The 27,961-nt window shown below is 40.6% G+C and overlaps 2 protein-coding genes across 2 annotated transcripts in view; one reads left to right on the top strand and one right to left on the bottom strand.

Annotated features, from left to right (window-relative positions):
- Positions 1 to 6,765: 6,765 nt before the first annotated feature.
- On the bottom strand, positions 6,766 to 18,211 carry LOC308362113 (ubiquitin-conjugating enzyme E2 D2). The gene is made up of 7 exons (XM_080834626.1): positions 18,049 to 18,211; positions 15,272 to 15,335; positions 14,745 to 14,776; positions 11,144 to 11,221; positions 10,308 to 10,413; positions 7,728 to 7,821; positions 6,766 to 7,594 (listed from the first exon to the last, which is right to left on the bottom strand). Exons 1-7 carry the CDS (start codon positions 18,070 to 18,072, stop codon positions 7,549 to 7,551), a joined length of 444 nt encoding a protein of 147 aa, XP_080690752.1. The 5' UTR covers positions 18,073 to 18,211; the 3' UTR covers positions 6,766 to 7,548.
- A 3,612-nt stretch (positions 18,212 to 21,823) lies between these two features.
- Positions 21,824 to 27,961, top strand: part of ppp3ca (protein phosphatase 3, catalytic subunit, alpha isozyme) — a gene marked incomplete at both ends in the record, with an annotated part of 36,433 nt that continues 30,295 nt past the window's right edge. Inside the window, one exon of the mRNA XM_080853967.1 lies at positions 21,824 to 21,875. Within this exon, the coding sequence (XP_080710093.1) occupies positions 21,824 to 21,875 (52 nt within the window). The remainder of the gene's footprint in view (positions 21,876 to 27,961) is intronic.

Here is a 27,961-nt window from a genome sequence, read left to right as displayed (position 1 = left end):
AAGTTATTAAAGAAAAACGAATCTAAATTTTCCCATTGACTTACATTGGGCCATTATGACATCATAATAGGGTAATTAAACTGGCTTGCACCTGTGCTTCACTGACACCTGCGGCAAGCCTCCAAGGGTCCTCTTCTCTCTGTACCTCTCCATTCAACTGTATAACTAGGAATATTAATAGACACCTTCCATACTCTACTTTTTTTTCTCTCTATCACTCTCACTCTACTTTCTCTCACACTCCATCTCTCTGCTTCGCTCTTTTTTTCTCCTTCTTTCAATATTTTCACTCTCTCTTTACTGTCTTTATCCAGAGCCACTCTTGTTCACTCTTCTTTCCTTACTTTGTTTCTTCCTCTCTTCTCTTCTTTCCTTCTTCCACTCTTCTTTCCTTCTTCCACTCTAATTTCCTTTCTTCACTCTTTTTTCCTTTCTTCTTCCCTTCTTCCACTCTTCTTTCCTTTCTTCTTTCCTTCTTCAACTCTTCTTTCCTTCTTTTACCGTTCTTTCCTTTCTTCCTTCCTTCTTTCACTTTTCTTTTATTCGTTCTTTCTTAACTTTTGCATTTCATGCACTGGTATTTCCTTCAGGAAATGCATTTTCTAGTTATTACAGTGCATGAAATGCCCTGTATTGTTATTCCTAGGCTTCTTCTTCTTCTTCTTCTTCTTATTCTTGTTACCTTTTTCTGCGATTAATTCAGCCCGAACCGCTTAACGTAGACACTTCATTCAAAGTGTAAAGGACACTTATGCTATGTATTTTTCACGTTTCTAAACTTTATACTTTTTAAGATATTAAATAAAAACGAATCTAAATTTTCCCATTGACTTACATTGGGCCATTATGACATCATAATAGGGTCTTTAAACTGGCTTGCACCTGTGCTTCACTGACAGCTGCACCAAATCAAAGGAACCTCTTCTCTGTCCCTCTCAATTTAACTGTAACTACGAACATTAAGACACCTTCCATTCTCTACTTTTTTTTCTCTCCATCTTTCTCTCTATCCCTCTCAGTCTACTTTCTCTCACACTCAATCTCTCTTCTTCACTCCATTTTATTTCCTTTTTTCAATATTTTCACTCTCTTTATCTCTTCCACTCTTCTTTCCTTCTTCCACTCTTCTTTCCTTTCTTCTTTCCTTCTTCCTCTCTTCTTTCCTTCTTTCACTTTTCTTTCCTTTCTTCACTCTCCTTTCTTCTTTCCTTCTTTCACTCTTCTTTCCTTCTTCAACTATTATTTCCTTCTTTCACTCTTCTTTCCTTTCTTCACTCTTCTTTCTTTTCTTCTTCCACTCTTCTTTCTTTTCTTCTTCCACTCTTCTTTCCTTTCTTCACTCTTCTTTCTTTTCTTCTTTCCTTCGTCTTTCCTTCATCCTCTCTTCTCTCCTTTCTTCACTCTTCTTTCCTTTCTTCTTTCCTTCTTCCACTCTTCTTTCCTTTCTTATTTCCTTCTTTCACTCTTCTTTCTTTTCTTCTTCCTTTCCTAACTTTTGCATTTCATGCACTGGTATTTCCTTCAGGAAATGCATTTTCTAGTTATTCTTCTCACCTTTTTCTGCGATTAATTCAGTTCGAACCGCTTAACTTAGAAACTTCGTTCAAACTTTGTTGCGTAGGTCTTGTAAAGGACACTTATGCTATGTATTTTTCACTTTTCTAAACTTTATACTTTTTAAGATATTAAATAAAAACGAATATAAATTTCTCCCATTGACTTACATTGTGCCATTATGACATCATAATAGGGTCTTTAAACTGGCTTGCACCTGTGCTTCACTGACACCTGCGCCAAATCCAAGGAACCTCTCCTCTGTCGCTCTCAATTTAACTGTAACTAGGAACATTAAGACACCTTCCATTCTCTACTTTTCTTTTTCTCTCCATCTCTCCATCTTTCTCTCTATCCCTCTCAGTCTACTCTCTCTCACACTCAATCTCTCTTCTTCACTCCATTTTTCAATATTTTCACTCTCTCTTTATATCCAGAGCCACTCTTGTTCGCTCTTCTTTCCTTCTTCTACTCTTCTTTCCTTCTTCAACTCTTCTTTCCTTTCTTCTTTCATTATTTCACTCTTCTTTCTTTTCTTATTTCCTTCTTCCACTCTTCCTTCTTTTCTTCTTCCACTCTTCTGTCCTTTCTTCTTTCCTTCTTCCTCTCTTCTCTCCTGTTAAGGGTAGACGTGGTTGAGTGGTCGAGCAAGGTGGAAAAGACTCTCAGGAGGCGTTGCGGTGGAAGTTGGGATTTTTTATTTTGTCCCAAAATAAGGCCGTGAAGGCAAAAATATGATTCAGAATAATAATAAACAAACAAACAAAATAAGAATAAAGAAAAAACTTTGCAAAATAGAAAATAAACTGGACTTAATAGTCACAAAACAAATAAGCCAATATGCTAGCAACTTACTTCGAAATTTGGAACAAGGTAGCTGTTCACCAATAGAGCAATCTTGGACGCATGTCCGTTTATCCTCAGCTCTCCCGATAGACTGAAGAATCTCGTTTAAGTAAGGCCTACCCGTGCCCTCAATTGGTTCATACCATTTACTTTACACAACACAGGGGTGTCACGACAGACCAAACACCTTGGACTAAAACAGCCACCAAAACAATTCCACATAACTGGAAAAATACATCAATAAATATACAAAAGATCCCCTGCTGGAAGGCATAGCCAACATATTAATTATTCAGCATAAAAATACGTTATACAAAAACTGGTTCCCTTCCGGTTACAAACACAAGACGCAACACCGACGGTAAGACAAATACAACTGCCATATGAAATTGATGTATGGTTTTAAACTAAATAAACAGAACATTAACGAGACAAGACCTTGTATGTGTGATTATTGTAACGTAAGAGAGTATGGATAAGTATGTATTTAGACTATAGAGGTGTAATGGTGGCTGGATACGATCGTTAAAGACCTGGTTGTGTATGATGTTAAAACGCGTGAATACAGCAACGGGACTAACAGAAATTGGAGGGTGAATGGCTGGGTTAACAAACATTCAGAAACTGTAAGGCCCAATCCCATTTCTCATCTCTACCCCTACCTTTACCCCTACCCCTTCGCCTTCGCTTTTTCAAACGGAGCGGCAGCGGAAGGGGTTGAAACGCTAGCCCTTCGAATTGGGATAGCACTTCAACAATTACGTACGTCATCAGTACGAAGCGTCAGCTGTTACGTTACCGGAGAGCGACAGCTGTCACTCACCAGATATAAACAAACATGGCGCCTGCAGCTGTTATTTACACAATGCAACATTTCATCAAACAAGTTTTAAAATCATGAATTACAAAGAAAATACTTTCATTTGTGTGATGCTTTCCCTGCTGTTTCCGACATTTTTAAATGGACTCGCGCGATGTTTGTTCTTTAATGATCACGGGTTTGCAATGCATTGAGGGAACTCAGTCTACCCCTCCGTTTGAAGTGTGCCCTCGGAAAATCTTCGTTTGGAGCGGTAGAAAGCGCTTCCCCTTCCCCTACCCCTCTGTCTAAAGGCTGATTCATGCTTCCTTACGTAAGCGTAAGCGCAAGCGCAAGAGGCCGCGCAAGCCCCTTGCGCGACCCTTGCGCGACTTCTTACGTCTTGCGTGCGTCGGCCCCTTTTTCTAGACTTGCGTCATTTTTTACGTAAGCCCTTACGCGAGCCTCGCAGCCTGCATTCTATCAACGAATGATACGAGATGAGGTTACTAAAATATTCTGCATGTCTACTCAGTTTTACAGTGCTTCCCAAGTAAAGGTTTGAAAATAACTTCAAGCTTCAGACTTTCTGTTAGGGAACCTGTTATCTATCTGCAGAGCAAATGTCAGGCTCATACAAAAACATTAACGTGAATTACTTGATGCTAATACCTAGCGCGGTGTCTATAGGATTTTCCATATACGTTAGCATTAAGCTAACGTATTTTCTACCACAGTAAAACATGCAATACTATGTGATTGTTTTTAGAAAACGAATGTTACGAGATGAGATTACTCAAATGTAGTCTGCATGTCTGCTCAGTTTAACAGTGCTACCCAAGCAAAGGTTTGAAAAGAACTTCACGCTTCAGACTTTCTGTTAGGGAAACAGCTTTCTATCTGCCAGGCAAATGGCAGGCTCATGACAACACGCGCAACCTTTGGGAGCATGAACTGCACCGAGTAAATTTTGCGCAACCGTTAACTCCCAACGCTGTAGCATGCAGCCGCCTTTAACGTGAATTGGGACAGCCCTACCCCTCCACATGAACGCGCAAAACGGAGGGGAAGGGGAAAGACGAAGGGGTAGCGGGAGAAATGGGATTCAGCCTAAGTGTATAATGACATGGACAACGGACATGAAACACACATAGCAAACACATGCACATGGTGAATGTTCATTGAGGCAGAGTATCGCTGCCGTGACGGTAGCGCAGCGCTCCGTCACATCTCCTTTCTTCACTCTTCTTTCCTTTCGTTCTTACCTTCTTCCACTCTTATTACAGTGCATGAAATGCCCTGTATTGTTATTCCTAGGCTTCTTCTTCTTCTTCTTCTTCTTCTTCTTCTTATTCTTGTTACCTTTTTCTGCGATTAATTCAGCCCGAACCGCTTAACGTAGAAACTTCATTCAAACTTTGTCGCGTAGGTCTTGTAAACGACACTTATGCTATGTATTTTTCACTTTTCTAAACTTTATACTTTTTAAGATATTAAAGAAAAACGAATATAAATGTCTCCCATTGACTTACATTGGGCCATTATGACATCATAATAGGGTCTTTAAACTGGCTTGCACCTGTGCTTCACTGACAGCTGCACCAAATCAAAGGAACCTCTACTCTCTCTGTCCCTCTCAATTTAACTGTAACTAGGAACATTAAAACACCATCCATTCTCTATTTTTTTTCTCTCCATCTCTCCATCTTTCTCTCTCAGTCAACTTTCTCTCACACTCAATCTCTCTTCTTCAATCCATTTTTATCTCCTTTTTTCAATATTTTCACTCTCTCTTTATCTCTTCATCCAGAGCCACTCTTGTTCACTATTCTTTCCTTCTTCCACTCTTCTTTCCTTTCTTATTTTCTTCTTTCACTCTTCTTTCCTTTGTTCTTTCCTTCTTTCACTCTTCTTTCTTTTCTTATTTCCTTCTTCCACTCTTCTTTCCTTCCTTCTTTCATTATTTCACTCTTCTTTCTTTTCTTCTTTCCTCCTTCCACTCTTCTTTCCTTTCTTCACTCTTCTTTCTTTTCTTCTTTCCTTCTTTCACTCTTCTTTCCTTTCTTCTTTCCTTCTTCCGCTCTTCTCTCCTTTCTTCACTCTTCTTTCCTTTTGTCTTTCCTTCTTCCACTCTTCTTTCCTTTCTTCTTTCCTTCTTTCACTCTTCTTTCTTTTCTTCTTCCTTTCTTAACTTTTGCATTTCATGCACTGGTATTTCCTTCAGGAAATGCATTTTCTAGTTGTACCTTACTTCACAATTTCCCAAGCTTGTGCTTTGATAGTACCAAACAATGTTTGAAAAAATACTTTACATTCCTCACATTAAAATTAAATACTTGTGTGAGATTATGTGGACAGTGGACACCATTTCTAATTGATCACCGTTTATAAACTTTAATTCAATAATGTTCTGGAGACAACATCTATTTTGGGGATTTACTGTAAAATTATTCACTTTAGTCGAAATGAACGAAAAAACGATTTTGTCCACTTTGCCCTGCTACAGCATGTATAAAATATGAATTATAAGGCTCATTAATTATAACAGCCAGTTCCCCTCAAGCAAGCAGAGCCTAATGGTGGTGACATTAGCAGTGACTGATTTATGCGGCATCAAAAAGTGAAAAGGGTAGTACAACATGAGGGACCATAAAGGCAAAGATCCAAGCATCACAAACACCTCCCGGAGTGGAACCCTCAAAAGCAGCCAATGCCTTCTTGAGCCACTGGTGCGAAATTATTTCTAGCCCATAAAGTAAGATTGCAAACCAAATGGAGTCAGTGACAATTGGAAACAGACTTTCACAGCAGTGACAGGGGGCATATCTTTTGGCTGACCTTCAGTTTCACACATAGAGTACGTTAGAACAATTAAGGTTATTCAGGTATTAGATATACTCAGTGCAAACTATCATGATCTTGGCAAATGAGGTCACATCATGCAATGTAAACACAATGTCACAGTGGTAAACTATTCTGAAAAGCCACATTTAGTTATGAAACATATCACCTGGTCATCTTTACAGCTACTAGTTCTATTTTGTAGAAAGGAAAACAAAAAGAGAAAAAGGAACAATCAAAACTGAGAAAATAGCCATGCCCCCATGGTCTAACACTGGTAATTCATTGTTATTTACAGCATCATTTTTTGGAGAAAAAGCCAAAACAGAAGCAGTCCATGACCATTTCCCCCTCCTGTTTCCATTTAGACTTTTCAGAACAAGCCTCTGCCAGAACCGAGTTTCAGAAGCACACCACCGCTATTTTTTAAGCTTGTTTCTATTTGATCATGGTTCTTGCTGCAACACGTCCGTCAGAAGCATGACAGCACACAGTCAATTGAAGGTGAATAACTGTCATCTTACAATGTCCAGGTGGAGACAACTGAATCCACCACATAAAGTCAATACAGAAAAGATGTTTTCATCTATACAATGCTAATCTAGAGTCAATCCTGTATGCAGCAGGTATGAAGATCCAATCCTTCAGCTTTACATTCCAACTCCTTGACTACTATTTCAATATAGGCATTATTGTAAAGGAATAAAAATCTACATTTTAAGTAATCATTTTTTTTATTACACAGTTTAATCAACACACAAGCTTGACAAGCTCTCAGGTAATTAAATATACAGATGTGTGTGTCTGTCAGGAATACATATCCTTGCATATCCAGATCAATAGTAAAACAGAAAGAAAACAAGTGGGAGTGAAAGAAAAAAAAAGAAAAGCCACTTGACAAAAGCTCGACAAGCTTCGAGGGAAATAAAATATGTCGAAGCCTTATTATCAGCTTCAAATTAACGTGCTCCAATTCATGGTCCAAATAAAAACTCTGTTCACATGGCAAAACAGGGGTGATAAGTACTCTAACTCATAAGGAACTAACAGTAATTACTGGTGTAGGGTGCGACCATGTTAACCCAGCTCATTTTAAGATGCAAGTATACAACCCACCAATAATAATAGAAAAAGTGTTTTCTGTTCTTTGTCGTCTCGTGATCCAATCATTGGTGGAGACAATGACTGGCAGAGAGAGAGAGAGAAAAAGAGAGAGAGAGAAAAAGAGAGAGAGAGAGACAGACAGTGAAGGAAGAGAAGAGAAACAGTGGGATGGGAGCATGTAAGTGTAGAGAGGAGGTAATACAATTCGCAATTGGAAATATGTACAACATGGTTTGGGCAGGGAGGAGGGCGTGTAAAAGAGGGGAATGTCGGGAGGGGAAGGGAAGGTGTGGCTCAAAGAAAACACTCCAATGGAAACCCACAACACTTCTTCCTCTTCGTGGTCAATGTGCCTCTAGTCCTCGTGTACAGAGGCTGGTCCTCGAAAATCTCCTGCTCCAAAGCTACATGGCATACTTTTGTGTCCATTCCCGAGCTATCCTGTTGTACCTGGAATAGGAGAAGAAACAGAGTGGACATTTGAATTTGCACAAGGTCAGGATTGGCATGGGCTGCTTCTGGGCAAACAAGGTTCAATCCAGATAGTGCACAACTGATAAGGAGACAAAGTAAAAGGACATACTTTTCCCTGTCTGTCTTGTAGATGCGGGCAATCTCAGGCACTAGGGGGTCATCTGGGTTTGGGTCACATAGCAGCGAGCAAATGGACAGGAGGACTGAGAAGAGATGGAGGGAATTATAACAGCATGCTGTAGCATGTGACTGAAGTGTGTGTGTGTGTGTTTGTGTAGACAATGCTGAGCAGAGACCACCCTTACACACAAAGAGTATACAGCCGCGGAAAAAATTAAGAGACCACTTCAAAATTATCAATTTCTCTGGTTTTACTATTTATTGGTATGTGTTAAAGTAAAATGTACATTTTAGTTGTATTCTATAACCTACTGGCAACATTCCTACCAAATTTCAAATAAAAATATTGTCATTTAGATCATTTATTTGCAGAAAAATGACAATTGGTCAAAATAGCAAAAATGATGCAGTGTCTTCAGATCTCGAATAATGCAAAGAAAACAAGCTCATATTCATTTTTAAACTACACAATACTAATGCTTACACTTAGGAAGAGTTCAGAAATCAATATTTGGTGGAATAACCTTGATTTAAAATCACAACTTTCATGTGTCTTGGCATGCTCTCCACCAGTCTTTCACATTGCCGTTGGGTGACTTTATGCTACTCCTGGCGCAAGAATTCAAGCAGCTCGGCTTCTTTTCATGGCTTTTGACCATCCATCTTCCTCTTGATCACATTTCAGAGGTTTTTTATGGGATTCAGGTCTCGAAATTGGGCTGGCCATGACAGGGTCCTGATCTGGTGGTACTCCATCCACACCTTTACTGGCCTGGCTGTGTGGCATGGAGCATTGCCCTGCTGGAAAAAACACTTCTCAGAGTTGGGGAACATTGTCAGAGCAAAAGGAAGCAAGTTTTTCTTCCGGGACAACGTTGTACTTTGCCTGGCTGAGGTTTGTAAAAGACCATAAGGGTTGAAAAAGCGGACTGGAGGTTCTTCTAAGTTCGTCTTCTCTGATGAGTCCGATTTCACAGTAGGTGCAAGACTCTCTGGCTTGTAGGCCTCTCCAGGTCTCCGTCTAACCATCAGACGACCATGTGTTGGGCAAAGCTGAAAATTGGACTCATCAGAGAAGACGAACTAGAAGACCCTCCAGTCCGCTTTTTTCAATCCTTATGGTCTTTTACAAACCTCTGCCAGGCAAAGTACAACGTTGTCCCGGAAGAAAAACTTGCTTCCTTTAGCTCTGACAATGTTCCCCAACTCTGAGAAATGTTTTTTCCAGCAGGGCAATGCTCCATGCCACACAGCCAGGCCAGTAAAGGTGTGGATGGAGTACCACCAGATCAGGACCCTGTCATGGCCAGCCCAATTTCGAGACCTGAATCCCATAAAAAAACCTCTGAAATGTGATCAAGAGGAAGATGGATGGTCACAAGCCATGAAAAGAAGCCGAGCTGCTTGAATTCTTGCGCCAGGAGTAACATAAAGTCACCCAACGGCAATGTGAAAGACTGGTGGAGAGCATGCCAAGACACATGAACGTTGTGATTTTAAATCAAGGTTATTCCACCAAATATTGATTTCTGAACTCTTCCTAAGTGTAAGCATTAGTATTGTGTAGTTTAAAAATGAATATGAGCTTGTTTTCTTTGCATTATTCGAGATCTGAAGACACTGCATCTTTTTTGCTATTTTGACCAATTGTCATTTTTCTGCAAATAAATGATCTAAATGACAATATTTTTATTTGAAATTTGGTAGGAATGTTGCCAGTAGGTTATAGAATAAAACAAAAATGTACATTTTACTTTAACACATACCAATAAATAGTAAAACCAGAGAAACTGATAATTTTGAAGTGGTCTCTTAATTTTTTCCGCAGCTGTATATGAAGTACAGAGAAAGGCTTTAAATAACATTTTTTACTCCAGTTTTTGTACCGCCCCTCGCCCCCAATGGCCCCTCCCAATCCAGGCATTTTTTTGACATCAGCAGCTTCCTTGGACTGATAAAGAGGCCCATTTTGTTATCTTTGTGTTTAGGGTATGGTGGGAAGTTAGCTTTAGTTAGATTTGTCTGAATTTAGTCAAGCTCTTAATGAACTCCTAGTGGCACTTCATGAATCTGCAGTATAGGTAACAGTTCACCATTCTTAACGGGTGCTGCCTTCACCACAACGACTAATAATTATTCTCACTGTAGCTTCTCCATTTTTCTGCATACACAGGCTTCAGAAGCTAGATTTAAACTCACCCACCATGACTTCTCACTCAATAAGAATGACTTCAAATGCATTGACAAGCAAACTAATTCCACAGAGCAACTTTTAAAGCAGCATTATGGAGTTTTGGTCTAAAACTAGTTGCCTACCAAAAAAGCATGCATTAACCTGGCAAGCACCACCAACAGCCAAGCTGCCACTGATAAAAGCTTGCTAAATGGCGTCCTTCACATGACCATATACCATTACAATTAATTTGAAGAGGATGTTAAAAGTAGATGCTCATAAAAACATACCTCTAAAAGTGACTATTTTAGCCCCAATGCAAGAAATCAGGGTAAATAGTTATTCTCAAACCCTACTTGCAAATAATTACATAAATGACCGTTTAATGTTCCTCACCTTTGGAGATGGTAAGTGCTGGTGACCACTGCGACCTTAAAATATCCAAACAAATGCTGCCATTGCTGTTGATGTTTGGGTGGTAGATTCTTGTGGTAAATGCAACCTTAATTGAAAGATAAGAGAAAATTTGCAATATCATCTTAATTTTGATAATACAAATAGAATATTTGTTTACATTCACAACCTGCAAAAACTGATATTAAATGACAGTCAATTACAACCAAAGCCAGGGTTTTTCCTGCATCCAGAAAAGAATCCAAAGAGATGCCAAGGGGAATATGTCTCATGACAGTGTTAACTTTGAGACGAGATGGTGCCTTGTAATTCTTTTACAGTTTGACAGTAGCATTAAAGTCAAATCGTAGCGTAGCGCATCCAACTGTACAGACAAAGAATCGGCATGCGGAGAGTGGGCGTACAGATGCTTAATGTACCGATCCTGGCGCTGCCAAAGTATAGTGCTGTGCTTTGTTTGATCAATTTTAATAAACTTTGGTCCTTGAAAGGTTTTCAATCCACATATTCAGCGGCTTAATTGACATGTAGACAAACCACCACCACCACCACATACTCTGAATATAAAACAGAGGTAGTATTGCAGTGTTAAGTCATTCATCTTGGAGAAAATAACCAGTTGTAGCAGCACCAATCTTTTTGCCAAACTTTCTCGATCCCCCTTTGTGCTGTGCTTTGATTTTGACGCTAGCGTGACTCAATTTAAATTAAATAAAAACTAGCAATCGCATCTAGGAACCCTGAGCAATAATGTCTCTACGTGGAGCTGGCATCGGATATCTCGAAGAGCCAAAATACAACATTATCATGGACCTCACCTTTGGTGGTTTAAAGGGGTAGTCAGTGGGGAAGTGGATGGTCAAGAAGAATACGCCACCTTGGTATGGACTGTCATTCTAGAGTGGGGAGAAAATATCACAGGGTTACTTTGTTGAGGGCAGATACATCTTTGGTGAAGATTTATTGTGATTTATTGTCCCTACCCTAACATTTTGAGAACTATTTTCTACTGTTTCATTTCAACACCAAAGTCAACTACCCCAGCCAGCAACAAGCATGATGGCTTAAAATCGAAGGAATCTATCCTTGCAACATAATATTGAATTGATCCAATAGCTATGCCATAACTTTAACTAAACTTATGGTTGTGCAGTCATGGGCATGTGAAATATAGTGTAATTATTGCATTAAGTAAGAATTGACAAAAAACAACAAAATTAGGCCATAAGTAATAATGCCGCAAAATGCGTATGAGTATTTAAGTAAAACCATACATTATTACTACTAATAATGATGATAACTAATAATATTGCTTTCATATTAGTTGATATTGCTAATTATTGATGGTTTTTATAAGTCCTATTTTAAGGCTCCAGTGCTCAATGTTAATCCAATATGTTTGTTGCTAGGCTGCTGACCACACATGAGAAATATTTTTTTCTGAAGTTGTCAGATGTGGATAAATCTATGGAAGACTGAAGGACTTCATGAATGTATATGATAGTGGGCCTAAGGTTCCCTATCTTCATTCCAAATGTTCGCAGCCCTTTGCTTCAGTGAATTGTTCTTGAGGTGAGAAACAACATGATCCAATGACTTTCAGAATCATTGGATCAGCAGCTGTACTACTAATCCAACTGCAATCAATGTTTCCAGACCACAATGAACTCAACCTGAATAACACACTTGCATAACATAACCACGGACCACTATACACACTGTTCCAGACAAATGGAGGGACGAAACAATGAACTGAAATCAACAAGGAGGAGAGACAAAAGGAGACAACCAAGAGAGTACATCCTAGTGAATGGACCATTTTTACAGCACTGAAGACTCTGCTAACACTCAGTGCGGTTACATGATGGAATAAAACCGATTTTGGGTTCAGAGCCCGACTTCTCTATCCATGGGGGGTTAACTGTGTTATCTGACGGTACATGGCAGTGACAAATCCAGATCTTGGCCGCGTCAGTTCAAATCAAATGTTGAAGGTTTACAAGCGGGCATCTGCTAGCGTTGATTATACAGTAAATAAGTTGTGAAATGAAACAAAAACACATCACAGTTAAAGTTGTATTAGTATTGATTGATTCACGTCGATATGAATGGATTTCATGACTAACAAGTGGTGGAAAAGTAATATGAAAATATTTGTTCAGTGAATTAGTGCGTTCAGTCCAAAACAGTCGCAGTCAACGTTTCAGTTTCGTTTCAGTATTTCAAAGTGAATGAGAGGGAGCACAAGAACAGTGAGCTTCTAGCAGCGGTTATCATATCATAGATGCATGTATGTATGTATGTCTATGGGCAGGATCTCAAGCATGAGCAAAAGTTGTTGTGGTCCAGTTGTAATCTAGTTTTGAGTTACATGCGTGCGTTGTCCGATTTCCAGCGTAATCCGATCAATTATCTGGGGGTGTAAAATCTGATTTCAGTCGGACACAGGAAATCTAGATTTGGGGGGTTACATGCAGGCATGCAAACTGGTCAGGGGTGAAAAAGGTGAGAAGGTTGCGTGACAGGAAAAATTGCCGCTTCTTCACGCAGGGGTTAAAGCAAAAAAAAATCCTGAGCCTGAACTTTTTTTTCTAGGCCTATGTGGGTGAGTGCGAGGGGGGGGGGGGCGTCCTGTGGCGAGGACACATTTACAGGGTCAAAAAACAAACAATCAAACAAAAAAACATTTAGAAATGAATGATGGCAGATTATGGTGGGACTTTTGAAACTGCAATCCCAAGAGGGTCAGCAATACTCCACCTCACTACAATATGGTACTAACACATGTCGCATTTACGATTTCTTTTGATATCAAGTTTTGCTGCTAAGCTTTGTCCTTGGAAGATTTCAAGATGACCTACAACCACAAGGTGACATGTTATAAGGGTATGTGAAATTCAGTCAGTGAAAGAAGATTGGATTTGCAACCATTTCATTGAGGATATATGAAAAAGGACAGTGATTCACTTTTTAAACCGTTAAAGAGCAACAGTGAGCTGTATAATGTAGTTTTATATTGCAACATTTCCATAATTACTTCGTTCAGAAGAAATAATCGTATAATAAAATATACATCTTTTATTCTAGCATACAGTAGCCTAATTGCTGAGGCATTGGCTATATTCATGTTCCTGCCTGGCAAGTGTTGCGTTTTTACTGCGTTGTATCTTCAACAAAAAAACGAACGAGTACTTTGTCCAGGTTCTTGTTGGTGGCTTCGTCGACATTTAAGGAAAGCTTTAGCTTTTCCGAAATACGTCTTTTAAACTCTGGTGTTATGCCGTGTGTGTTAAAATAGCTAGCATGCTGATTGGATATTGACAGTTTAGTCAAAGCAATTTTGTATTCAGCTATTTTTTGGCATAAATTCACCAGGGGTTGGGCGAGCTTGCCTGGATTGTGTTCTGCGATGAACGTACACACGCATATTTTCAGGGCACATTAACGGTCAGTTATTGATGCCGGAACATCAGATGTGGTTGTTGCTCCCGGTAAAAGCGTTGTGTGTTGGATAGCACGAACAGCTGCTCTACGAATAAGTGGAAGCACTGGAAGCACCTTTTTCCCGCTAGTTGCATACAGTAGCTTTCTTGAGCACAACAAGAGAGCACCTGCTTCTCTTAACTTCTTACACCGGCTACCAAAAGTCTTACCGTCCTTCCCTATCTCTTCTATTCATGCCCAGCGCCATTTCTTTTTCAATCCTTCATCAACTAGGAGGGCATCTTCCCAAGGATTCTTGAACTTACTCTGCTTCGGTCTGACAGTATCTCTACTTTGGCATCTACGTAGGCAGAGCGATACAGAAAAGTCGGTGGTGAAAGCACATTTTCCCAAGACCCGCCCTAATCTACTTCTGATTGGCTAATTATGTTCTTTTGACAGCCTGAGAGTTGTGCTTTTTTCATATCATTGGCAGACGAACTCATAAACTCGAAAGTAATGGTGATGATAACGAGTTTTCAATATAAAAAAAATATATATTAGACTTTTTTCCCGCAGCCAAACGCTGCACGCCGGAAATCCGGCACGGTGCCGGAATACTTTAATCCCTGTTCACGAGAAAGTAATGCAGCTGTTCTTCATCTTCCTCCCCCCCCCAAAAAAACCTCCTCGGATCTACACGATTCAAGTAAATGGCATATTTCGGAGGGGAAACGGCGAATTTTGCCGAAAAGCGACAAGTTTGCATGCCTGTACGTGAATTGGATCTTCGATTGAAACCCGACTTCGCTCGAAAACTGGTCACATGTAACCGCACTGACTAACAACGTTACTGACATTGTTAGAGCCCAAAGATGCACACTGTGTTTAAAACAGGCTAACATAACCTGTCTGGCTGGATTGTTTGGCTTATCTACCTTTCATACTCATAGTCATTGGAGGGGAAAAAATATATACTTATACAAATATACTTACTGGTCCCATAATTGTCGCCTGCCAATGGAACACTGTAATAATGATCAAGAAAAAAAACATACATAAACATGAAGATATCCAAAAAGTGTTCATTATCTGCACAAAGTGCACCATTATCAATTTAACAACAATAACAATAATCATATAATTTGTGAGGGGAAAATTTGTGAGGGGAATTCTACTAAAAGAATATTCTAGTTCAAAACGCACCAGGGTCCAGCACCAACTCTGAAAAAAAATGTAATCCTGTGGGAAAAAGGTATTTGTCTACAAATTACATATAGGCACTTTCAAAAAAAGTAGCCAATTTAAAGTCAGGAATAAGTTCAATGAATTGGCTTTCCAAGAGCATACAGATATGAAGTAAATGACTGTGGGTTAGCCATTAGCCCTCTAGTGAGATTAGGGCACAGTCTTGGGAACTGCACCATGCATGCCAAAATGCGACAGCTTAGGAGGACCCAATGTAATTACGACTCAACCGACGGGTCTTTAAAATGAGTAGACTGAAACTGTTGGTGACTTACTGTCATCTCCTACTGGTCCTGCAGAACACTGTGCCGGTGGGTCCCGAGCCAGATCATTCAGCTCCTGGTGAGAGATGACAAACATTTAGCCAATGTTGCAAACTACACACACAAAACACTCACTCACTCACTTCTGCTTCACTGTCATCAGCAGGTTCCATGAAGTTAGGAGTTGGAATATACAAGGAACGCTCGTCCTTGGAATATAGGCTGGGCGGATTAATAATTGGTAAATGTTGCATCAAGTTGTCACATTAAAAGATTAAGCTACTAACATTTGCCAGAAATCTTAAGCTCTGTTTGCTTCCTGCTTCTATTATTTAATTATTTATTTCAAGAAATTCAGTTTATTTTTAAGGTAAGTGAGTCTCTATAGCTGGTCAAAAGGTCAAGGAACAATATTTGATCTTCCAAATCAGTGTCTAACCACACTGCTATAAAATTTTGATGAGTAATGACAACAAATGCCTGGTTATGGTTACCACTGTTTAAGAAGATTCTGGTACCAAACCTAAGAATTCAAATGGTAGATATTACCTCTCTGAGACTAACCTCTCCTGCCTTCACCACAAAATCACGTGTTTTCTGTAATCTGATTGACAACCTGGTGCTCAGGGTTACGGAGGGAATATCTCAGTAATGCTGCCAAGGAAGTTCAACCAGCCTGACTTACACACAGCTTTGAGGACATGTCCATATATAGAAAACGGTAGCTTTAAAACTGGCTTCAAAAATGTAGCATGAGATAGTGCTTTGGAATGAATATCCCACAACAAAGTGCCACAACATCTCAATGATAGAGTCTAGATGGCCATTTGAGGAGTTAGGCTTCGTGATGGGGGGGATATGGGGATGACATGTGGCTTACTGTGGAAATATTATTATGATCGAAGGTGAATGCATATATCTGCACAATAATAATAGGAAGTATCTACCTACCTATACGCTTGTCTATCTCCTCTACCGAAGCTAAAGTGCTAAATCAGCAGAAAATATAATGTTAAACGGAACACCCTGGGCCCTGACAGTTCGCATACATTTGAAACAAAATGTATGTTCTGCATATCAGGTAGCCTATGTGATATACAACAATGAATGCGTGATAAACACGTGTCATTTAACCTGCTAGCTGTTACTGCCTAAACGGATTCCGATTTATACGCAAATACATAAACAATATTACTAATGCCTGCAACAGTAACCAACATTAACTATCGTACTTCTATCCAGATAGCGCCACGTTGGGCTGACTTACAACCAACTACTACACATCGCATGGGTAACATCAACTTCAGAGTTTCAAACTTAAATAATACGGACCTTGCTCATGTAAATGGATACATTTCTATAATCAATACCACTGTGTATCAATATTCCAAGAATGATTTGACTCTAGGACAAAGCACAATTTGTAAATCCAATCCGTAAAGTTATACGATATATTGTTAACCCTCAACTTCTTGCTAACTACGCAGGTCAAATTACGCATGTTGAATGTGAAGGCATGTGGCATCTAGCTAAGCTGGGAGCCATCTCAACACCCTCTCGTTATGTTTTTAATTTCCGTGTACATTTCACTACGTTAATGGTAGCTTGCTATCTAAGTGGCGAGTAAACTGACCACTAATATCCTACATCTACGAGTGAGCTTGCTCGCTATCTAAAATCAAGATCCCCGTTTTTCTCTAATTACGGGAAAACTACCTGACTAGCTCACATTAGAGAAAATGTGTAGCAATCGATCTCGATTTGCTACAAAATCTAATGGTAAAATTAACGAACTCCAAACATCATATTACAAGTTAACGTTACCCGATTGTTTTATCGCCGCTGCAAATAAAACTGAATGTCAGCTATTGTTGGTCAGCGTTAATAAGGCCAATCTAAGAAATAAAACAAGGAATTAAACTAACCTTCAGAGATGGATGGGTCGCTAGTAACGTTAGATATAAACGCAGCTAGCCGGTTTGTGTAAATTGCACTAGCGAGCTAACGATAACTGCCATCTCATTGTGGACAGTAACTCCTTAACCAGCTAACGATTGGTTAACGCTACTAAGCTAATGCTACGAGGAAAAGGCTATCAATCAAAACTTCTCAAAAGTCACTGATACTTCATGTGGAACTAGCTACCGCTACATACCCAATGCTGCTACAGTAAACGACTAAAAGTAGTAAGGCTAGCTAAGAAGCTTGCCAACGAATGTACTACCTGGTAAATAGGCCCACAAGCTGTGTTCATCAACACGCTAACCGTTATATTGCTAGCGAGCCAGGTTTGTTAGCTACCGATGACTGACACAATATGCTACAAGAGTTGCTATGTTAGCTAGCTTGTACGAACGCAAATGGAACCTTGGCATGGTTTGCTCATTGGCTAGGTGGGCGAAACTAACCAAGTTAACTGTGAATAGTCTGTTATTTAATACCCTAAATGTGCGTTTGCTAATACTATATGCAACGGCACTCAGAGCCTAACGTCAGCTATCCAAGTTACAGCTTTGTTAGCAAGGTGGTTGATGCTACATAAGTTACCTCGCTTTACCATAACGATAGCTAGCGAGTGAATATACATATAGCATGAACGACCAAAAGGCTAAAAAAAAATACGAACATATAAACGTGTGTGTGGACATACTCAAGGAGAATAGTATCTCATGTTGTTTACCAATATTATGACGCTTACTTAATACGAACTAACGTAGAGGCCTGTGCTAGCTAGCTTATCATGCTAAGCCATCTCTGTAAACGCTGGCTAGCATTAACTTAATTCTTACCTTGTGAATTCTTTTAAGAGCCATTGTGTTGTTCTGCCGCTGTCCCTGGGAAGTGCTATTTATTTTCTATTTAGTAAACCCCCTGAGAACAACAGAATAAAAACCAAACTGTTTAAATCCACGCAGCAGGAAGCCGGGCAGTCGCCCTATTTTAGAGCGAAACTGAAAGATACCGATGTGACCGAAATTCTTCAGCCAACAGCAGTCCAGTACGTCGCAACCGCATTACTTCCAATGATGCTGTGGTACACCTTCCGCCCTTGAATACATCCGCCAACGTGCTCACAGGCACGCGCAAGATTCCCAAGTGCCATAAAATGAAAAGGTTTTTATATGAATTATGTCATTATGTCCTTGTAACACTGGACCTAGTAAGCTATGTATTTTGTAGTCACAATTTGGTATCATGCTCGTTTTTACCTTTCAATTCTCGCAAGTGTGGATTTTCCCCTTTGCCATTGAGAATGAATCGATAGTAGCAATTTGCATAGCAATTTTTTTAAAATTATTATTCTACTTGAACACTGCTGTATAAAGCGTTAGCCTATACTCTATAGGCCTACAGCAGCATGTATAAAGCATATACTTTATGCAGCAGCGTAGGGTAAAATTAAAATAAACAACTACAAAGATTATGAAGGCATTGTACATTTGTCGCTAGTCTGTGTTAATGCAACTAGGCCTATTCAATTTTTTGTAGCTTATTATTGTTTGTTTTCACCCAATGTTGTTCTTTAGTCATGACTCATGAGACAATGTTTTCACATGCTCACAAGCAAGTAGGCGTATTTGTCACACAAATTAGAGTTTATTTTGATTACAGTAGCCAAGCCTTTATTTAGGGCAGTCCAAACCCAAGGTCAAAGACGATAAAAAGTGAAGTTACATTTCTTAAAAAGTCAGGTTTTTTCCCATTGTTGCAACTTTTTATCTTGTGAGCTCATATTTCAAGATAACACATTTGGTCTGAAATATCTTAAATTTTTAGTTTACACACAGATTATCACCACTTGCATAATTCCTGCCTATTCAGGAGGTGGTTAGCCATTTGGAAACTAAAAAGCTGTTTAGAACAAAATACATTTTGGAAAAAAGTAAAAGAAAAAGTATTTTTGCAATAAATACAATTACTGACATTGGTTGAACTGATTTGCATACATCTAGGGTTATGGCCCACTGAATTTCAAAACACTGGTGAGGCATAGAAGACAACAAGTCTACTGACGTACCCCTGACATTCGTGGACTTTTCAGTCTAAACAGTGCAATGCACTAAAGCGGTGTTGCTGTCATACTAAAGGTGATGACCTTGTTCTGTCTGTATTGTAAACTTGCACAAGACTTAGCTGACATGAATTGACAGACTTACAGTACATATGCATCATTCACCATGATCCAGTCTTAAAGGTTCTTGTGCTGTTTTGATATTGTATTCTGTGCTGGAGCAATCTTCAAAAAGATCAAATGAAATCCAAATTAGTTTACAAATATATAGCACAAACATTACTTAACATTCCTTATTTTATCCTCATGAAAAGCCTAGATGGGATTGTTTTGTGTTCAACAGGTTTAGTTTTTAAGGGTGTTCCAGGAAGATGGATAGTCAGCTCACCTGAGAAAAAGATTTGGCTATAGTTTTTAATGTTTTGAAATTAAATAACACTATTTTAACACTACACTTGGATATATTAGGTGTCAATTAGTCATTGATTATTGCTGATTATTAACAAATGTTCAGAGAAGTTGCTCCGTACTTTGTTAGAAGTTACCGGGCTAACTGAGCGATCCAGCTTGGTGCAGTACTCCCACCCTAGTTTCTGGATGGCAAGTGTCTGCCTGATTGACATTGTATATATTGTACAAGCTGACATTCCTTGAACTTTCCCATGAACAGTGGGGTATTTACATGTTGCGGTTTATGAATGATCTGTGATTAAGTAGGTATTTGTGCCATTTTTTTATTTTCATATAACATTCGTCGATTTTTTTACTATTATTTTTAACTATCTTTACTTAAAACAAGATTCCTCCCTAGAGTGAGTTTCCTGTAGTTTAACCTTTTCAGTGTAAAGTAACCTGTAGCTTGCAAAGCCATACTTTCTAACACTGATAAATGTATACACTTTTGCTGGATGCGTTCGAGTTTATCTAAATTCAAAGAGGAGATTTTCACCACAGGGTGAAGATTGTTTTGCTCTCTAGAACTACAAGCTGAGCTGATACTGCAACTTTTAACATAGACTGCTTAGGTGGGCCAGGACATTGCCCTTTGGACATTGAGTATTGCAGCAAAAGGATGGTACAATTAACAGGGAGATAATGAAACTCTATGTGATTCTAAAGAAAGTATATCTTAGATGCTTCTCCATTTTACAGTTTAATTTACTTTGACTGAAAAAATACTTGATTCATGTTTATTTGTGGCATGTTGGAATTTTTCTTAAACTAGTGCAATCTCTGTAACATCATGTAGTGCTTTCAAATATGTCTCAAATATTTTCTGTGAATTTAGCTCAGGAAAAAAAAAACATCCTTGTGGATTTTCCAGAACAAGCGACTAGCACAAACCATTCGCCGAAAGTTGTGAGCATGTGAGTTAAAGGTAATTTGGGTCATTTGGCTTTTCACTATAGTTTGTGCATTAGCTTCATTATTTTTTTAAATCTAATGCTGTATATTGCAGCATTATCTTTTCACCTCTCCCTCTCTGTGTTATTTCGTTGCTGCTCAACAGAATACTAACCAATGAGGAATATGTCATCACACAAATAACACAAACATTTAACTTGGCTTTCAGCATATGAAAGTGTCAATGTCTGCCTCTCTGTTTTGGCTAATTCATCTTTCAACTGGTGTGCTGGTTTTATGCATCATATAATGTAGTTTCCATTGTGAAATTTGATGGGTGTGGTGTTGGGGGGGGCATCCTTTTATTTGAATTTTAAATGAACAAATATTTTAACCTGTTCTAGTTTTAGGGGGAAGGCTCCAGTTTGGCTGAAACATTATGTCATCACTTAGTCAAAGTACCTGTGGCTTGTACACAATTACGTGAAGGATCTCACAGTAATTAAGTATTATTTGCTGTTATATGAGAAAGATTTTAAACGGTGTGACTCTCCCGCTACCGTACCACGACTGCAAGACGAAAATGGACTCAGTATTGAAAGCTGCACATTCATCTATGGTAAATGAAACCATCTGCATATTCACACATTCACACACACATGCATGCATCTTGGTTTCAGAACTGGATTAACAACAAATCTTCAACGCTGTATATTAGCGTTCGTGAAAGCCATTCTCCAAATGATCTGCAAGCAGAAGGTTGAGGGATACACCAAACTGCAAAACATGGCGCACATGTTTGGGGAAATCCCCTCGCCTCCACCTGATGGCAGCATCAGGCAGCCCCTTGAAATGGATGCGTGGGAGTTCCCCTCTTCGCCATGTCGGGGTGGCGCAACGCACAGTAAGGATCTCCCGAGTTGAGCAATCGCTCGCTCTCTCGCTCTCTCTAGCTCTCTCCGCCTCCTCTCCATACGTTCCCACCATCCTCCCCCACATGACAGCGGCAGCGCAGTAGCAGCCTCAGCAGCATCCACCCTCTTGAAGTAGCAGTAGTCATACTAAGCGCCGGCGGTGTGAAACGAGAGAACGCATCCGAGTGATGCCACTGCACCAACCGCATCTCGCAACCGCGAAAACATACCGAGAATAAGCAGCTCCTTCAACGAGGAGGAATTAAAACATTCGTTTCGAGACCGCATCGGCCCATGAAGATGTCTAACGTTGACATGGTCAACTCTGCCGACCGGGTAGTAAAATGTAGGTGTTTTATTTTTCTCTCCTCTACTGACATACAACGAGGATCACGGAACAGTACATCAACGTAACTGCATTGACATTTGTGTAGCCCTTAGAAACCACATACTATTTAATGTTTATTAGTACAGTGTGGTCGTAAAACGCGCTATTATTTGGATAAAACATCTCATGTTTGTAAACACTGATAGGAAAAGACAGACCCGTGCCCTGCTGTGTGGGGGTGGGGTGTTCTGTTCATAATAGCGTTCTAGGCAATATGGTTTTCGCTGTCATGAACTGATTAGATTTAGTCCATGGGCAGGCTGAAGAAGGATCGTTAAATAAGGCAGAGTAGCTCTGGAGGTCTTTGCGGTTGAGGCGGTGATGCAGCAGGATTTCGTTGACACTGTGGTAGAGGGCGCTTGGTGAATTAGCTACACAGATAGATGATTCTATTCTATAGGCTACATTTGGAGAGATAGTGAGAGAGGGGGGGGGGGGGGGGGGGGGGGGGAGAGAGGGAGAGACCGTTAACAATCCGTTTTTATGTTATAATCAGGCACCATTTATCTGAGTATTAATCCGTTCAATTGCATTTGCACATTCGTGATGTCGGTTGACCAACACAGCCAATAAACCCTGGTTTTGTCATTTGTTGTGTTAAAACGGCGAAAGGTCTTTTTTAAATAAAAGGCGTTTACTCGTTAGGGATCAACGCTTAACTACAAAAAATACATTTCTGCAATAACTATAAATAGGTTTTTATACTGTGTGACGATCTATTTTGTTAAACTGGTTCCTTTATTACCACATCAGAAGGCCTATCCTTCCATGGCCTGACTATCTTGAGAAAACGAGAATATTGGGAGAGTGAGTGCGCGTGCCCGCGACCGTGCTTGCACGCACATTAGTGTGTATGTGCATCCATCAGAAGTACGAGGTTGTCTCTGGTTCCCCTATGTTCTGTGTTATATACCATCATGAGAGTGTAATGATTGTCGGAAGCCGACTGGTATCCAAAATCTTAGCAAACGTTTCAACCATTGTTACAGTAGTCATTGGCTGATAAAAAAGTTGTAGCCTGGTTGATCCTGGTCTTACAATCTAACAAAATACATACATTGATTTTGATATATTAGAGATGCGTATGTAGGTGCATGGATACTTTCGTGTGGTTTCAGTCTCCCAAGGATGTCCTAAGTTGTCGCTGATGGTGTATCAAGGTTTCAGAACCACGGACAGCTCCTCGGCCGTTTCCCCCCAAAATATGAAACATTGGCGCGAATGAAATCCACATTGAATCAAGAGGCGGTTTACACATTCCCCTTGGCTAGCTGATTTGAGGGTGTGAAGCCCTGTAAGTGTTAAGACAGGTTAGGCCAGGTTACAAAGAACGTTTTCGTTTTGGGGTTCGGCTCCTTGGGCCTACTCACCCATGCTGTAGGAGTATGTAGAGGTGGCAATACTATAATCTCCATTATGTGTCAATCTTATCTTTTAATTGTATGTGCCTACACAGACAGTATTCTTGGGTTTGTACCCAATACATGCATGTACAGGTTACAGAAGGCCTAACCAAACATATACAGTCAACAACCTCATGTTAAGTGTAGGTGTATGGGCTTTAATTGGCCTTCTTTTTATCATTGTGAAGTAAATACTATGTGAGAGATCTGCTGAGTGATAGGGGAGGTATATGGATAGGATTCATTGTTTCAGGATATCAAAGGCTTTCACAACTCGTTCTTATGCATAATTTAACAAAACACAAGAATTAGAATGAAATGAAAATGACAAGTGGTCGTGCTCTATCCTCCTCTTGCGGTCAAGGCACTGGTTGGTGATAGTCTGGTAGTGTTTGTGGCGGCCTGGCCTCGCCGCGTGAGTGTGTGTATGTCGTGAATGCCACTTGGCCCATTACCCCATGTGAGTCCCAGTGGTCCCATCTCTCAGTGGCCTACTTTACCAAGTGCGATTCTAGGACATTATCTGTGTTAGTTCTGCTGGGGCTTGCTAGGGCTCTGAAGTATTGTCGTGACAAAACTGAAATAATTGTGTGAGAGCCTGGCCCAGCAGAGCCGGGCCTGATACATCTCAGGGTATGAACAGATTAATAGTCTAACAGAGCATTCTAATGGATTCCCAATACAGACTGGGGAGTTATGGCTACATGCGTTGTACATAACCTTTGTATAATAATAAGATGTATGCTGTTGAGTATGAGCCCTCAGTCTGTCCTTTGAATCAGGGCAGGGTTTGAGCCTGTGCATGCTGGTTTGTGTGTGTGTGTGTGTGTGTGTGTGTGTGTGTGTGTGTGTGTGTGTGTGTGTGTGTGTGTGTGTGTGTGTGTGTGTGTGTGCGCGCGCATGCGCGCGCACGCGCGTGCGTGCAGGTGTGTGTGTGTGTGTGTTTGGCGCGCGCAGACGTGTGTGCGTATGTCTTTGCATGGATGCTAATGCATGTGATAGCCTACTATAAGGCACAGTGTCACAGCAGGGGCCCAGAGACTGTGTGTTGGTTTGTGTGTATAGGTATGAGACGCGTGTTGAGTGTGTGTATAGGTATGAGACGCGTGTTGAGTGTGTGTATAGGTATGAGATGTGTGTTGAGTGTGTGTATAGATTTCATAATGTGTGTTGAGTGTCTGTATAGATATCAGAGCGTGTGTTGAGTACTGTATACATATCAGAGCGCGTGTTGAGTGTGTGTATAGATATCAGACCGTGTGTTGAGTGTGTGTATAGATATCAGACTGTGTGTTTAGCGAGTGTAAAGATATCAGACTGTGTGTTTAGCGAGTGTATATAGATATCAGCGACAGAGCCCTAGACTGAAGCGCATGTAGTTTTGATGTCAGGCCGTGATGGTCAGAGTGTGATGGCCTTTGGAGAGGGTTAGGGTTAGGACCGGAGCATGTACTATCTGCATGCATTATCTGGACTCACAGGCTTTATTTAGCAGTCTGGGTGAATTATTTAAGCGTTGGTTTGCAGCAGTGTTTTACTGCACTCGCTCCTCTTACATAATGAAACTTCCCTGAGGTCTAGTGATGAGATGGAGAGAACGAGTGAGTAGGGGAGGGAGAGAGGGAGGGAGGGGAAAGCAGGGGGAGGGGGGGGGGGGCAAGACGAAAGGGAATAAAGAGCGTGTGAGGAAAATGAGAGAAATACAGTAAGGGAGGAGTGGAGAGAACACAGTAGAAGAAGAATACGGCGAAGGCTGGACAGCTTACTAGAGGATCATTTAGCAAAACCGAGCCAAGGAGAATATGACAATAAAAGACCTCACTGGGATAGGGTGTGACCAATGGAATAAAAGACCTCAATGAGATAGGTAGTGACCAATGGAAAAGAATGGAAGACAGATAGAAATGGTGGTGGGGGGCAGGGTGAGAGAGAGACAAACAGTTGGGGGGAAAGCGATGCGAGAGGTTGTTGTGAACGAGAGAGCGAGATCAACAGACACGCATGACAGCACACTTGCACATTGCAGACGCGCATGACATTTCTAGCAGAGAATACTTGGTTCGCCTCAGCATCCACGCCCACGCTACGAACACATGACGCTCTCTCTCTCACTCTCTTACTCACTCACTCACACATACACACACACACACACACACACACACACACACACACACACACACACACACACACACACACACACACACACACACATACACACACACACACACACACACACACATAAACACACATACAGTATGTCCTATATACACACAGATATGTTATACACACATGCATCTCATTTTTATAATTATGGGGATTGTGCGGTGAGGCAAGTATTCATACTTTACGTTTAAGTATTCATACTTGTCTGAATAGTCTGAGAGAGGCTTGAGTATGAACACTTCATGTCCCTCACCTTTGGGGTGAAATAGGGTACTTCAGTCATTTTGCTATAGGTTTTAGATTAAGATTTTAGATACTTTATTAATCCCCAGAGGGAAATCAGGACTTCTGCATTAAACCCATCTGTTGGCAGTGAACACACACACACACACACACACAGAGAGAGGTATAACATTTGTATGTCATACACACACACACACACACACACACACATTAGAACCATTGAGTAATTAGCACACACACACTAGGAGTGTTGAGCACACACACACACACACACACACTCGGAGCAGTGGGCAGCCACTTCAGCCGCAGCGCCCGAGTCGCAGTTGGGGGTTAGGTGCCTTACTCAAGGGCACTTCAGCCATGGATGTTGAGGGAGGGGAGAGTGCTTTTCATTCACTCCCCCAGCCCCCATTTTTCATGCCAGTCCAGTACAGTCTCCCTTCGGTCCCAAGCTGGTGCCACGGCTGCCCCATAGCAGGAGGCACTGTTCATAACTTCAGGAACGGTCATAACAAATGTTATACCTCTCTCTCTCTCCCAGACACACACCACCAACACACATACACATACATTCACTTAAACACACAATACTATAAAACAATACATCAACACACTCCCGATGACACATTTTTGTTCAGTCTTTATGTGCCCATTCACTTTGCTTCCCTGACTGTTCTCCCCATGCTGGTGAGCACTGAACCAAAAACACACGTGAACTCCTCGGGCTGAGCCTGAGCCTGAGCCTGAGCCTGAGCCTGAGACTGAGCCTGGGCCTGGGCCTGGGCCTGGGCCAGTCTCTCTGGCTTCATCTCCGCCACATCTTCAGCATATTGGCTTTTCATGCATGGGTTGATCTCAGGACGATCTCAAGCTGCCATATAGTGTGACTGTACACAGTAAGACTCTGCTCTGGGCACTTTAAACACTGAATGCTGGGTGGCCGTGCTACTCAGCCTCTACGCACAGTTATTAGTAGTTCTGTGCCCTGATAACGGAGTTCATGAGCGACGCGTTTTTCAGCCATCATGCACTGAATTGCATGGCCTTAAACCTTTCCCCTGACGCCTTGTTTACCGTGGGCCAGCGCATGAATGCTCCATGTTCAGGCATGTGGGGCTCTGTTTGTGGGCATGAATGCTTATGTGTGATTTGATGTCTATTCCAGCAGATATTGTTCAACAAGAACAGGAAATCACATCACATTGATGGGCATTTGATATTCTCCCCTGCCACTATCTATCATCTCACTCAATGCTGAATGATAGAGAGACCCCAAGTCAATCCAGTGAGAGCTAATGTGCTACGCAGTGAGGAAATGGTTATGCAACACGGAGTAGTTTTCTCTGCGGTGTACAGCAGGCTGTAATGTTGTGATTTGTCTCCGCTCTCCATTTCAGTTTACAACAGACTCAGTGCTGCATGCAACCCAGCCCCTCGCTTTGAATCCCACTTTCAAAACGGACTGCATGCTGATGTTATGTAATACCTAAGTTGTGTATTGATCTTTTTCCATTTGCCCTAACCCTTTATCGAAGGGATTGTTCATATAAAGATTTTGTGTAGGGCTGGCTAGTGAGACTATGTTTGGTCTATGATGTGTTTATCTAATACATTTGTATAAACTATTGTAGCAATAATTATAACAGTAGGGTTTAATGATATCTGATTCCTTAATGTTGCCTTCTTTGTGCTAATATTTTAACCTCATAGTTAGCTGGTTACAGTTCTGCAGATTGTCTCCTGATTAATTTAGTCTGAGATGAAGACTGTTTCTTTAAATAGCTCACTGTGTAATGCCTTTATTATTCACACGACGACAGACAACCCAGAAGAATGATAGTTGTCCAAATACAAATATTGCTTCACAAACAATACGATTTGCTCTAACCTGTCAGCTATTTCACCATAACCAACCATATCAGAGTAATGGTGTCTCCTCTGATGACCTGTAAAGATATGTTCAAAACCAGACCGTGGCATATGGGAACCTGGACTAAAAAAATACAAAAATAGAAACAGCATATCATTGAAAATAACTTGTGCCTTAGACCTGAAGAATTCCATGTCATTCCTAACAGATATTCCTAGATATTCCCTTATTTTCCAGAATTCTGTTCCTAATCAGTTACACCCCCATTACAGTTACCTTCCAGTGTGTCTCCAAACAGTGACATGCCATAATTGCCACTGTGGGAGATATCTGTAAATAGCTGTTATGCTGTCATTTCCATGTTT

This window comes from Sprattus sprattus (assembly GCF_963457725.1).
Source record: "Sprattus sprattus genome assembly, chromosome: 1".
NCBI classification, from domain to species: Eukaryota; Metazoa; Chordata; class Actinopteri; order Clupeiformes; family Clupeidae; genus Sprattus; species Sprattus sprattus.
Note: the sequence above shows the minus strand (reverse complement) of the source record. Positions and strands in the feature narration are given on the sequence as shown.

Excerpts from the sequence above, each read along its gene's own strand:
- LOC308362113 (XM_080834626.1), bottom strand. The coding sequence starts at position 18,072 with ATGGCTCTTAAAAGAATTCACAAG. Across the intron at positions 14,777-15,271 it reads AGGACCAGTAGGAGATGACA|TGTTCCATTGGCAGGCGACA; the intron begins GTAAGTCACCAA and ends TCATTATTACAG. Across the intron at positions 11,222-14,744 it reads AGGCGACAATTATGGGACCA|AATGACAGTCCATACCAAGG; the intron begins GTAAGTATATTT and ends TCCCCACTCTAG.